At 31.4% G+C, this 14,373-nt stretch overlaps 1 protein-coding gene across 3 annotated transcripts; it reads right to left on the bottom strand.

Annotated features, from left to right (window-relative positions):
• Positions 1 to 289: 289 nt before the first annotated feature.
• LOC128171504 (ankyrin repeat domain-containing protein 29-like) lies at positions 290 to 11,030 on the bottom strand. 3 transcript variants are annotated; one of them, XM_052837276.1, is made up of 7 exons: positions 10,946 to 11,030; positions 9,869 to 9,911; positions 8,484 to 8,673; positions 8,207 to 8,317; positions 7,099 to 7,156; positions 6,782 to 6,948; positions 290 to 1,332 (listed from the first exon to the last, which is right to left on the bottom strand). In XM_052837276.1, the coding sequence occupies exons 3-7, from the start codon at positions 8,557 to 8,559 to the stop codon at positions 365 to 367; spliced, it is 1,380 nt and encodes a 459-aa protein (XP_052693236.1). In that variant the 5' UTR covers positions 8,560 to 8,673; positions 9,869 to 9,911; positions 10,946 to 11,030; the 3' UTR covers positions 290 to 364. The 3 variants fall into 3 exon arrangements, with proteins under 3 accessions (XP_052693236.1, XP_052693235.1, XP_052693237.1); XM_052837275.1 differs by lacking the exon at positions 9,869 to 9,911 and having other exon boundaries at positions 10,946 to 11,026; XM_052837277.1 differs by lacking the exons at positions 290 to 1,332; positions 9,869 to 9,911 and adding an exon at positions 3,974 to 6,529 and having other exon boundaries at positions 10,946 to 11,026.
• Positions 11,031 to 14,373: the final 3,343 nt, after the last annotated feature.

Below are 14,373 nucleotides of genomic sequence, written 5' to 3'. Positions count from 1 at the left end.
GCGCTATTTTCTGCACCAAAAGTCCATAAAGGCTCCATTGTGCTTTCAGGTCCGTTATGAAGGCCAAAAAGAGAGGATTGAATCCATCATTCATGCATGAATTAGTATCTGCACCATTTGTCACTAAAGGTTGTATAAAATTATCATGAACTAATTTAAACGCTGTATATAAGGAAATACTTTCATATTTTCTACCTAAATTAATATTTCCGCCATATGTAAGAGCTGTTTTGCCCAATGTGATAAGCTAAAAAATAAAAACAATTTATTTTTGCACTATTTTTTTTTTTTTTTTTATTAAAAACTGCACTGCGATATCCTGTCCGTTCTGCTGCGTTAAACAGAGATCGCTTGCTTCCTTACATTAATTTACATCTGAACAATTTGCTAATAAAAGTTGCACTGTGCTGTCATGACCATTGTGACAAGCTACAGAGAGAGGACTGCTACCATTATTCATAGATAAGTTAATATCGGCACCATTTTCCAGCAAAAGCTGCACAACGTTATCGTGTCCGTTTTGACACCCTAAAAAAAGAGCACTTGCTCCGTCATTTTTGCATGAATTTATATCTGCACCATTTGTCAATAAAAGTTTCACAGTGCTGACATGACCATTATAACTAGCTACACAGAGAGGACTGGTGCTGTTATCCATACAAAGATTAGCATTTGCACCATTTTCCAGTAAAAGCTGAACAACATTATCATGTCCGTTTTGACACCCTAAAAAAAGAGCACTTGCTCCGTCATTTTTGCATAAATTTATATCTGCACCATTTGTCAATAAAAGTTTCACAGTGCTGACATGACCATTATAACTAGCTACACAGAGAGGACTGGTGCTGTTATCCATACAAAGATTAACATGTGCACCATTTTCCAGTAAAAGCTGCACTACATTATCATGTCCGTTTTGACACGCTAAAAATAGAGCACTTGCTCCGTCATTTTTACATAAATTTATATCTGCACCATTTTTCAGTAAAAGTTGCACAATGCTTTCATTACCTAATGCACAAGCTGTAAAAAAAGGAGTGTCTTCATTTTCTCTACGTAAATTTAAGTCTGAATCATTTTTCAGGAAATGAATTTCATTTCTCTCATTTCTGTTGTTACAGGCTATAGTGGGTTTGTCAGATCCATCTTGGTCAATTGCATCATTTATCGCACCCTGTTCTATTACACAATGATGTACTTCATCGCCTTTTCCTTTGTCAAATGCAACTCTAAGAGAAGAAAATACACGCTTTTCTGTTCTCCTGTTCTTCAAACCATCATTATTTTTGCTCTCTGTCTTTATTAATTTCTCTTTTTTGTTGGATTCAATTACTGAAAAAAAAACAATATTTATTGAATAAAATATACAGCTGTGAAAAAATACTGTATTTTGTTTGCTACCGATTTAGTGTTTCGTATTTGACACACATTCAGTTGATAAAGGTAATATATGCATGATGTTTTACGATAACATGAACATCACCTAATGCATAGTGGTTTTAAATTCCTGTACAGTCTTTCCTTATTCTTATCATAGTTCTTGGTTTCCTTATTCACTGGTAAAATGAACAACGTTTACGTTTATTATCAACACCCACAAAGGTTCATTTTTTCCATCTTTATGTTTCATTTACCTTTCTACTTTTATTTTTACCAATTTAAATAAATAATCATTCATTTTGTCATAGATTTATTATTATTTTATACAGATATTAATGTAATTGTTTCGTTAGGATTTCTTTTATTCATTCAATTTCTCTTTATTGAGCTTTATATATAAAGCATGCACTGCGTATGTTTTTGCTACAGTTTTAGTTAATGATAAATAATAGATGATTTTTTCTGTAAACTTATTATTTTTGACTTGTGTCTCAACCGCAGTTTTTGATAATAAGGCTTTAATAAGGCTATTGTGCAACTACTGAAAACCCCCATTCAGATTTAAAGTAATGAGTTCGCTACTGCATTAAATGTAAGAGGACTAATGAGAACTAGGTTTAATGAAAACAAACCGCCAGTTTATGAAGATCTAGTAGATCCATAGAAGAAACTTCTATGTTTCGAAAGCCACAGAATACATTCAATCATATTCCAAAGGATAAATTGGCTATTTTGAAAAGTGTAAGAAAAAATTTTTGAATCTAGGTTTCCTTTTGTTTTGTTGTTTTAGGTTTTTTTTTGGGGGGGGGGGGGGGGGTTAAGGATAAACGTAATTTTTAAACCCCCGATGTGAAAATCAAATGAAACCTTATTGCAAGAATACAGGTCACCTGACCTCCAATCGTTTTTTATGAAATGCGTGAAGAAAAGTTTTGCCATCGATTATCTTTCCTCAAGTTCTAAACAACACAATACAAACAATACTAGGATATCAATCGGTCGAGCGGAAAATAAATAAACATAAACTGTTCTTGATTTCAGTAGATTCTTTTATAAAATATAACGTATCGGCAATGTATTTAGAAGCATAATATGCAGGATCACTAAGGCAAATCGTATACATGTAGTCATCCGAGAATGATTGAAGCATCACAGAAGGTTTTTCTAGGTGAAGTTTTATTTTATGCATATTTTTACCCGATTTCAAGGTTCTTGATGATTAAGAAAATATTACAACACATTTCGAAAAATTATGAACTTGTTCAAAATTCAAAGTGCGTTAATTTTGGGACCAAGTAAACGCACATTAAAAAAATATTTAATAGTGCGTTCACCTCGTCGAAATAAACGCATTTAGCATTCTAGGAAAAAACGTGCAGGGTTTGAACGAAATACCAATACTTTTTAATACAAAGATAAATAGTTTCCAAACGAGTTCTCGTCATCTATTGACGAAAAACTGAAAACCATTCGTACTGACCTTGACCTTGAAATAAGAAAACAACAATCGCGAACTCTTGAGGTGTCCAAGTACCGTAGTGGACAATGCACTCGCCTGTCACCGCTGCGACCCGAGTTCGATCCCCGTGATCGACAGTGGTGGTATGTGATAGGGTATGTCGGTCGCCCGCTTGGACACGTGGGTTCTATCCGGGTACTCCGGTTTCTTCCCACACCAATGACCCCCTTGCGCTAACATCCGTGCCAACGAGAGATATTAATATAAGTTGTAGAACTTGCTTATCAATCGTTGTAAATTAAATAAAGTTCAGTTTTTAAACTGACTCATTGTTACAGTCTGTTGCGTCCATATTTGAAAGGTGACAGGTAGTTGAAAATAGAGAACATCTACATTACATATATAGGTCACCAGGCGAATCGAACACGTTCTTTGAAAACGAAAGGAACCCTCTAAACAACGCGGATATAACAACCATTGCTTCAAACATCCCCAGGAACCTGACGAAAACATACTGGAAATATATATGGAACTTATCAACAAACGAATCAGTGGATGTGGTTGCTGCCGCTAGATTGAAAAATTAGAAGTTTGGAAAGCTAACGTAAGGTTAAATTAGGTTTGCATCAATGCAGAATAAAGATTCTTATAGAGAAAAAAGCCTGAAAAAGGTGGGAAAATATAAAAATGTGTTTCTGCAGGGAAGTAAAACTCACACAGAAAAATTATTGGAACTTATCTGCTGAATTAATTGCTGAATGGAAAAGATTTTCGCATCACGTCAAATGGGCGGATTGTAAAGAAAACATCAGAAAGATAACAACAAAGTGATGGATAGGACTTGGCCGGTTCATTGAACATTCACTATCCTTTTTGTCATTTGAATGTGTTTGGATGAACAATAAACAATCGCAATTTAAGGCGTGAGTTGATCAGACGTATGCGGGCAGATATTGTAGGTGTTTGCAAGACGCACTTGTCACGAGTTATAGGACTTGGGCTATAAATGGTATGGATTTAACCGCACACACATACACACAGACGCCCCAAAGGCGTCGGGGGGGGGGGGGGGGGGCAGGGTTCTTATCAGAACTGATATAATAAAGCAGTATGATGTGAACATTACGGATAAATGCATTGATGGTATATTGGGAATTCAGACAAATTCACAGATTTTCAATGTGTTGCATTTGTTTGCTATCTCCCACCAGAAAATCCACCATGGAGTAGATATGCACTTGCATTTTTCGCATTTGCTTTCAAAACTTTATCTCAACAGTGAAACAAATGCAATATTTCTGATGTTGATAACATCAAATCAAGGGACATAACTGATTATACACAAAATCTACATAAACAATCATTTGCTGAATTTTTATTCGACTCTAAATTCTGTGTTTTAAATATGCGATATGGTGAAGCTTCAAACAAATTTACTTCCGTCTCTGTGAAAGTAAAAGCCGTTGTCAATTACGTTTGTGTTCCACGTGATCAGCTGGGAAATTGTTATAACTTCAGAATAAAACCCTGCAGTGATGTGATAGAATCAGTGAAATTGCAAAACTTTCATAATCCAGATGTCGTATTCAAGGTCATGATATCTTGATGTTTGGCTACAAATGCAAAATTGAATACCCGGAGGAGAATGAGGAAACTCACATAGATACAAAGAAAAACTCTCATTTACTCTCATAGAAAAAAGTTCAAGTTTACGCAAATACCGACAACTTAATGTGTTCTTTGCAATGTAGTAACTACTGAAATGGAATATACCTTTCTATGATGCATCCATAAATACTCGAAAACGTTTGAAATACACAAAATTCTACTGGAATCAAGAACTCTCAGACGTATGAAAGAAGTTGCACAAAACCAAAAATCATTTCTGTAAAGTTGTATGCCGAACTGGTAGACAAGTAGCACGAAAACAATTTTTAGCTTCACAGAGACATTTGGATTTTATGAGAAGAAAACAGACGCGATTTAGCCTTAAACATTGAAACACTGAACACAGAGAATACAAGTGCCTTCTAGAAGGAACTGCAGAAACTAGGACCAAAACGAAATGTTAACATTCCGATGGAGTATGAAGATGATGACGGAAATATTATTTACGATGAAGATAAATTTTACAGAATTGGGAGTCCGCTTTCAAGAATTTGTATATCAATCCAAATCAAACCTTTGACGATATTTTCTATAATCAATGTATCCTTCATCAGAAGATTCTGGAAAACAATTCCATGGATCCGTTATTTATACCAAATGTTACGTTATACAAAACAATTCCCATAGAAGAAGTGCGTAAAGTAATTTCCAATTAAAAAACGTAAAGAGCCCTGGAATTGGCCTTATATACAACGAAGTCCTAAGAAACAATCCTGTTATTGAAGTTCTACATGTGCTATTCATGTTTTGTTTTGAAACAGGAAAAATTCCGACCATAGGCAGGAAAGCCTTTATTCGTCCAATTCATAAAAGGTGCTACAATCGACACATGAATACCTTTAAATTACAGAGGAATCAGCCTGCATCTGTCGTTGCAAAATGTTATAGTTCTGTTTTGAATAATAGAGTTCAACAATACCTTGAAGAAAATGAAATACTCTCTGATGCACAGAATGGTTTCCGGCGAGATAGATCATGCGAAGACCATATATTTACTCTCACAAACCTTACTCAAAATCGCGTCTACATTTGGTTTCATCTTGTAAACAGAGACCTTCTACAGTACAAACTTAAACTTATTGGAATCAATGGTCCAATATATAATGTCATCTCCAGTTTATATGCAGAAACATTCTCGTGTGTATGTGTAAACGTCATCCGTACTAATCGGTGTCTTTCTTCAAATAGTTTACGCCATTGAGACAACTTATCTCCTACCTTATTTTCTCTATTTATCAATGATTCAGTATCTAAAATTTCACAACTAAATGTCGGAATTCCTATTGATCACGGAAAAATTGGCCTTTTGCTAACGACATTGCCATTTTTAGTGAAAATGAACTTGAAATGCAAAGATTTTCGATATTCTTACAGATTGGTGTATGCGATGGAGGTTCAATGTGAATTGTGACAAATCAAATATTATGCATTTTAGAAAACGAACCGTTCCTCAAATTAAATTCAATTTTAGAATAGGAAATGAAGAGTTACAGTACGTTAATCAGTATCGATATCTTTTGGTGTAATTTTCCACAAGAAGATAGAGTTCAATACAGCAGCAGAGGTTTTTGGCAAATCCGGAAAAACTATTTTATTTTTGTGTAGTATCCATTTAATATTATTCTCCGGAGTTTGGGGATTCAAAACATACCACTCCATAGAAATTTAATATAAATAGATACTTGTTCCTATTTTGATTTTATCTGTATTTGTGACATAAACGAAGTGAAATCATAACTACATAAATATTATAAAGACAAATGGAAATTGAAAACAAGGACTCTACCTAAACTAAGGACATAAGTGACGTTTAAATAAAATGTCCAATTAGAACCCTACGTAACGATGAACATAACCACACAAGAACGGTCTCTGATGGCACAATTTAGATGTGGAATCCTTCCTCTCATAGTCGAAACTGGTCGATCGTTATCGACATGAACCTCCTCAAGAACGTTATTGTGTTTTGTTTGAAAGCAGATCAATTGAAGATGAAAAAAATTTCTTTTTTACTTGCAAATTCTACAAAAAACAATTCAAAGTAAACTTAATCTACTGTTTATACTATATTTGTATATTCTAAGATTTCAAAGTGACATATATATCCAATGGGCCGGATATAATTCGATGATGTATAATATTATATTGTACTATACTATTGACATACACATGTCACTTTAATAAATATTTACTTACTTCTTTACGCACTCTGATAATTAGATTTTCATAAAAAATATTCATAGAATTATAATTGTAAATCAATTAAATACTTACTAATAATTCTAAGACTAAGAATGCAGAGAGCTATGAATAAAATAGCTGTTACTCCTGATAGTGTTACCATCCACGCCCAGTCAGCACTTTCTTGATGTGCACTGTCTAATGTTTGGGTGTTCGCTGTTATGGTTGTACTGTTAGCTAAAGGGTATACCGTTGTGGTTCTATTTGGGAGAAAACGGTCCCTCTTTAATCGAAGTCATTAAATTTCATTTTTTTAAAGTTTATTTATTAATTTTTTTTTCAATTTAATTAAATGATAATATAAAGTTGCATTTTTGGTAAACATGTAGCTATTTTGAAGAAAGGTTTACCTGTTACAGGTTGGATCAGCAAGAAAACATCCATTTGCAATGGACACACAACTCTGATCTGTAAAAAAAACCATACACCTATGCTTTTAACTCTACGACTTGCACTTCAATTTTGGTTGATCATTATTACGCATTACTAAAGCATTGTAAACAATAAAAATAGAAAAATAAAATCGTGACCATGTCCCGTTAAGGCACATTATCTGTTAGCAAAACAGCATACAATGTGGTAGTTTAAATCGTAAGTTTGTACAACACAAAAGAAAATTAGCGAAGCTAAATATATATATATATATAGTACGCCTTTTCATCGTCTCAACGTCAAGCATAAGTAAAATTTATTAGAAATCTTAGATAGTTAATATGATCTACATTAAGTTTTAATTTCCAAAAAGGTTTCAATTGTAACACGCTTCCAAACTATTTATTTATATAAAAAAACAAAGACATGTTTTGAGAATATATAACTCGATATGTATTCACAGCACAAACTTTGAGCATGGAATACAATCTAAAACAATTTTAATTCCTAACTTTTCATATTTTGAACATGTGCTGGCTACAGTATGTCTGACAGAACCATAATTTTGTCAATATTGTTCTTCCAGAGGTCATGCGTATAAAATTTTAAAACCAAATTTTGGCTTTGAGAAGTATCTCGATAGTTTACCTGTAAAACTAAGAAAAAATTAATTAAATTTCGTACTTCAAACCATCGTCTCCCTGTAGAGATAGGCCAAGAAGGGACGGGTTGTCCCGAAAATTTGACAATTTCTTTTGTTCGTGTCGTTAGCCATTTTTAGTGCTTTATATATATATATATATATATATATATATATATATATATATATATATATATATATATATATATATATATATATATATATATATATATATATATATAGGTTCTTGTACCATATTATTTGGATTGAGCAATTAAACTGAACTTGAACATAAGGTTACATGTAATAATTTGTAATAATTAACCAAATTATAATTTTGCATAATTTAATTTACAATTAAAAATCCAAAAATTCATTTTGAAACTTCGGTCTTTTATGTATATTTATCCTTCATGAATCATCTAATTGGTTAGGAAGTAACTTACATATATGAACGTCCTGACTTCGGTAATTAGTATCGGGACATCCTTCAGTAAAATGGCTGCATTCATAGGCATCGAGAATAGAATGATGTTTGTATAAAAACATACATAAACCTAAAAAATACATTATTTTACTCAGTTATTAAATTGATTAATATTAAAACAGATTAATTTCATCCATAAATCAGAGTATTCAAACTTTTATAAAAATATGAGTATGATTGTCTTACTTGCTACCGATATGAAAACACAAACTGTTTAGATGTAAGTTTGTTTTTACCTTTCACAATCCGTATTTGAGGCAGACTGTAACAGAACTCCAAGAGTTCCGTGATGTTTTCATTCGGAACACACATGTAGGCATTAGTCTTGTTACAGTTGAGGGCGGACGATCTCTCCTGCCAATCTGTCAGGTTTCTAGGACAGACCTCTGTTATAAAGACCGGAAAGGCATATCCGTCCAAGGTTCTCTGAATAACAGCGAGGTCATTTTACAATTCTTTGATACATTTAAAGAACAATGCAATTTTTGGAAGTAATTGTAACTCGTAATATTGAATAATATATAGAAACATACTCTAAAATAGTTGATGGAGAAATTATCGTAAAATAAATAATAAATTTCATTTCCTCATTGATATACAAGATTAGTGAACTGAAGCGTTTTATGTGTCCTTATGTAAAAAAAAAAAACAAAACAAAAACAAAACAAAAAAAAACAAAAAACTTTTTCTTAGAGATCCTCTCAATGTGGATTAAGTGCACATAAACTTGAATTAGATAGTTGTAAAATCTGATAAACTCCACTTTAAAAAATAATACATGTTGTAATGCTAGCAATGCTGGCCTTATTCAGGATGAAAATTTGTATTCTGTTTCATTGTATCTCAATTACAATTACCTTTATGATATGTATAAATGTTTTTCGCGCTTAAAAAATATTCATTAGTAACTACCGGTTAGACAATCCTTGTAATTGAAAAAGAATACAAAGTTTCATCCTGAACTTAAAAATATTCAAGTATAAGTTTAAACATTTTGTTGAAAACCGCGAGTTTGCATCCTTTGTTTTGATTATAATATTTATATAATACAGTTATGTTAATATCCTGTAGAATAAAGTGTGTCTGTGTAAAAGAATAATATAAACTTGTATTTGTCAAGCTGCCAAGGGTAATTTGAAATAAGTACAATTAGTGCATCTGCATGTATATAACAAGGAGAAGACTATCTAAGTTTAAGAACTTGTGTCCAATCTTTTTGGCATCTGTATGCATGTAGCCAATAAAATATATTCAATTTAATTCATAACCAACAAAATATTAACACATGTTTTATATATCTTAAACAATAATATACCAATGCAGTGGCGTCAGAAGCGAATTGAAAGTGGGGGGGGGGGGCTAGACTTGCCAAGAATCTTGACAAGCAAAAGATAACAAATAAAGGTTATCCTTATGGCTATGTCTAGCCTTGTGAAAATTAAAAAAGCCCCTCCTCCCCCGGTTCCGACGCTTATGTAAGCAATAAGTCTCAGTCTCAAAATACGTAATATTATAAGAAACTGTTTCGAACTAAAGTATCAACTGTTTAAATGTATAGAAATATATATCATGTCAAATTTACCTAATAGCTTGAATTAACTATATAGCTTTATTTGCCTACCTGAAGTGGGTTTTGTTAGCTACCCATGTGCTATTTGATTTTTCTGTAAAACAGACAAAGGGTTACATTATTTTCATTATATATCTTTTTTTAAGTTACCGTTAGCAAAAATAGTAAAAATGTTTGATGTATTATCATGTATTATTACCAGTCAATTATCATGTTAGCCAGAACTGTTCTTTTATTTCATTTAAGAGATAGCTGTTTGATAAAAAAAAAAAATAAGTAGTTGCACATAGCCTCGATTAAAACTTAAAGTATTTTGACTGCAATTGCGCTGAAGCTAGGATCAACATTTTCAAGTGGTTTTATTTATTCATTTCGGTTTTTCATTTTTTGTTTTCAGATCAGTTAAACGTTGAAATTATTGCAACGCATAAGTGTGACTTTTTGTACAAATGCTCAGTTAAAAAATATGATCAGATAGCAAATTAAAACTACCTCAAGTAGGTAAATAAAAGCTATTAAGGTCAAGATCTAGTAAATGACAGGTGCCTACAGGTTTATAAAAAGATTAAACAAGATATAATTTTTTTAATGATGCTTCATAACAATATCTTTGTTTGATAAGTATACCAGGGCTTAAATATTTGGTAAACACAAAGAAAAAACATGTTTTGAACTGTCATTTTCTATCAAATAAGACGGAAATAAGAAACCAATCTCGGAGTTTTGCCCATTTTTGACAAAAGATATATATTTTGAATGCCTACAGTCCCTTCAAAAACGATTTCAATTAGATTTTTACATCCTCTTTTAAATGATGTCAAATTGAATATAAGTATAGGGACTTCTTTTTCCATGATTTGTTATAGAGGTCAAGAAACTGTCTTATTTTCTATATAATATATTTAAAGCGGTCAAGTAAGGGAAAAAGATTCATCAATTCAATTATGACGTCATAATGGTCTAGCACCAAAAAAAATTCTAGAATCATTTAAGCCAACTAGATCTTTACCTTAAGGTAATTGATTAATTTAGTGACTTTATTGGGTCTGTACAATTAACATTATTTCATGGTTACATTGATTAATATTCGTTTAGCATGGAAACATTTTATAGTCGTCTTACACTTACGCAATCGCAAAAAAGGACAACTGTATATGTCACTGTCACAAAAAGCAAATCAGTTGGCATTCTTTCTTCGGCCATTTTAAATTTATATCAAACCGAAAGTAGAAAATCCAGTCTTTTTGCAAAGAAGGATAAGATAACTCCTCTTTAGAGACATGAGCTGTTCTATAATAAGAGCTCTAAAAAGGGTGTTTGAGGGAACAGTTCGATTTGAGTGAATGCAGCAAAAAGTGAAAAAGTGAAATCATGTCAGCTTCAAGCAAAAATACTGCATTCTCAATAGCAGAACAAATGCTAGTAGTTTTTTTTTACAAATGATGATTTATCTATAACAAATATTTAAAAGAAAACCTAAGTTGTGACATGAATGGATGTTTATATTTCTATATAAAAAAAATACTTTTAAAAACTAAATGAATAGTGATACTACTAGTATATTAAGGAAGGAGTCTTCTCTAAGGCAAGAAGATGGCGGTATAGGAGTTGTTGATATTGAATCGAAGTTTAAGGCCTTGAAAGCTGCATGGTGTAGAATATTGATTGACAAAACATGCATAATTAACAAAATAGTTGATAGTTATCTAAGAATTTTAAATGTAGATATCAATTATGTATTAAACGTATCGGAGACTAATAACTCAAATTTTGAAATAATTCTTAAACTTCCTATTTTTTATAGAGAAGTATTTTGTAGTTTCAATGATTGTAAAAAATCCATTGACATTAATAAATTATCTAATATAAATTTTGCTAAACAACCAATTTGGAACAATATTTTATTTCAATTTGATAATAAAACAATCTGTCATAAAAGTTGGATTCAAAGCGGCATATTGTATGTAAAGGATCTTTTTAAATAATGCTGATGGCCAGTTCAAAACCCTTTAAGAATTGTCATCTACTCTAAATCAAAAAGTTAACTGGATGTGTGAATATAGAATAGTTAGAAATGCAATATATAAAGAATCACTAAAATTTGATATGAAATGTATTCAATATATACAAAAAGTATCCAAATTGTGATTTTCTTTTATTAATGGTTTACATTGTATTGAAGACAAAAAATGTAAAAAAAAAAAAAAAAAAATTACGAAAATTTGTTGTTCAAAACATTCAAGCCTCCATGTCACCAGGCAATGTTAAAAAGACTGTTTTCAGTGGGAAAAGAATATTGGAATGACATATACAAAAACAAAGTAAAAGATATATATGACAAACGAATATGTGAATTTAACTACAAAATGCTGAACAATACAGTGTGCTGTAACAGCTTTATTTTTAAATGCAAATATAGGTCTTCTGCTTCTTGTAATATGTGTAGCGAGATTGAAGATGTTAAACATTTGATTTTTGAGTGTGAACATGTTAAGATGATATGGTCAACTTTAAGCTTAGTTATAGGATTTGATATACAGTTGAAACATGTTATTTTGGGTTTTTATTTTGAGAGAAATACAATATACGCTATTTTAATTCTATTGTCTCATTCATAGCATACAAGATATTTGAATATAAAATGCGTTGTAGATCTCAAAAGAAAACAGAGACATATAATGAATTAGTTTTATATTTGAAAAACAATATCAGATACAATATCGATGTACTTGTAAATATGTCAAAAATACAAATGTTTAGAATTAATATTGTGAAATTTGCAGATATGCTGTAATTGTAATAAACCTTTTAATATAACTCTATGACTAACTATCTTTGCCCGAGATAGTTGGATTTTGTTAATAGGCTAATTTGTATTGTGAAATAAATAAATAAATAATAAAACAAAAAAGGAAGGAGTCTTCTCGTTATCAAACATACTTCTTATAATAAGAAATTCATTGAAATTTTGACACAGTCAAACGGATCAAATAACCAAATGATTCTATCAGTTTAATCAAATTTGAACTTTTTGTTTTCGCATAGAGGTCCGAAACAAGGTCACTACCTTTTTCCTCAACGTAAAGGATGATCAAAATAAGTGTAGCTCTTTTTAGTTCTGTAGACATTTGTTTAAGATTCTATTCTTTAATGAAATGATAGAATACCATAATGTCTATCAGCTTATACTACTAAATGTGAATAAATATTTAGACTTAAATTGAAATTGCCTAGCATTTCCTCAAATTTTCTTAAATTTTGAAGAAATTTTGATTATTTCTTTTTATGCTTCCAATAACAAAATATATCTGATTTTTATGTATTTTGCAGACTTTATAAAAAGATATAAATTGACAGAAAAGTTAATATATTGACCATTTAATAAGAGAGAAAAACTGATTTTAGTGATTTTTTCACAAAAATCAATGTATAGAACGGGCGCTTTAAAAAGCTTATAAAAATGTAATTTGATGGGCAAATCATATTCTAAAAGCATATTCTGAAATCCAAGTATCATATAATTAGTTCACTTTAGTAAAAAAAAATCCAACATTAATGTTATTGTTTTTAAAATGCTATAACAGACTCATTAATCTGCAGCAATTCTGAATTGCGAAACATTGTATATTTTCCTACGCCAATATTACGCCAAAAATATAGTCCTTGTTAGATTCTAAACATTGATTAGTTTTTCTTTGCCAAGTTGTATGATAGTAAATAAGAAAGAAAAATATACTTTAATTTCCTTTCATCTTGACTTTATGAACAATTAATCAAATTTACGTTTGACGAGTAGAAAACCAAAAAAAGACATAATATGATCATATCAGATAACTGAAACTTTGCATATCCATTACCGCATCCAACATGAGTTACAAAGTATGCATGCGATGAGTCTACACACGAAATATAAACTTCCGCAACGAAAATTTATCCCCCCCCCCCAAAAAAAAAACTTTTGGAGGTAAATCATTGAGAGTCAATTTAACAAGACCCTGCACCTTCCATGAGGTGTAACTATTTTTTTCTTGCATCAAAAAAAGTTTTAGATTACGCTAGTATCAGGTGAAGTTTGTGTAGTCTTAGCTCAAAAGCCAGACAAGTCTTGTTGATTTCAAAGAGCCATGGCTGAGTGGCCAGCAGTGAAATAGACAGGCCTATATGTCACATATAGCTGTTCAATACAACTACCCAAAGTCCAAGCTCTTGTTATTTAATTTAACCCAACTAATGCTCTGTAATATAAACACAGGATGAAAAAACTTAGTTTGAATAAGATATCTTTTAATACTTAATTACCCATTTGTAAGAATAAGTTACGAACAACGATTGTATAATATTTACATATATTATATCCACCTGGGCTTGTGTAGAAAAAAAGATCATCGTTAAAAAAGTTGGTATTCGGAAGAAAAATAACGGCTGAGGTGAAGCGTGTGGGTAACATTTTCTTACGAGGTATCCACTTTTTGTGGGTTTTTATTCTGCACTGTGCGATATACCCACCCCACGTAGCATCTCTTTTTTTCAAAGTGGAGGGAACTGTCACAAAAGTA

The sequence above is a fragment of the Crassostrea angulata genome, chromosome 2 (assembly GCF_025612915.1).
Source record: "Crassostrea angulata isolate pt1a10 chromosome 2, ASM2561291v2, whole genome shotgun sequence".
In the NCBI taxonomy this organism is placed as follows: domain Eukaryota; kingdom Metazoa; phylum Mollusca; class Bivalvia; order Ostreida; family Ostreidae; genus Magallana; species Magallana angulata.
The sequence above is the reverse complement of the archived record's forward strand: the minus strand, read 5'-3'. Positions and strand labels throughout refer to the sequence as shown.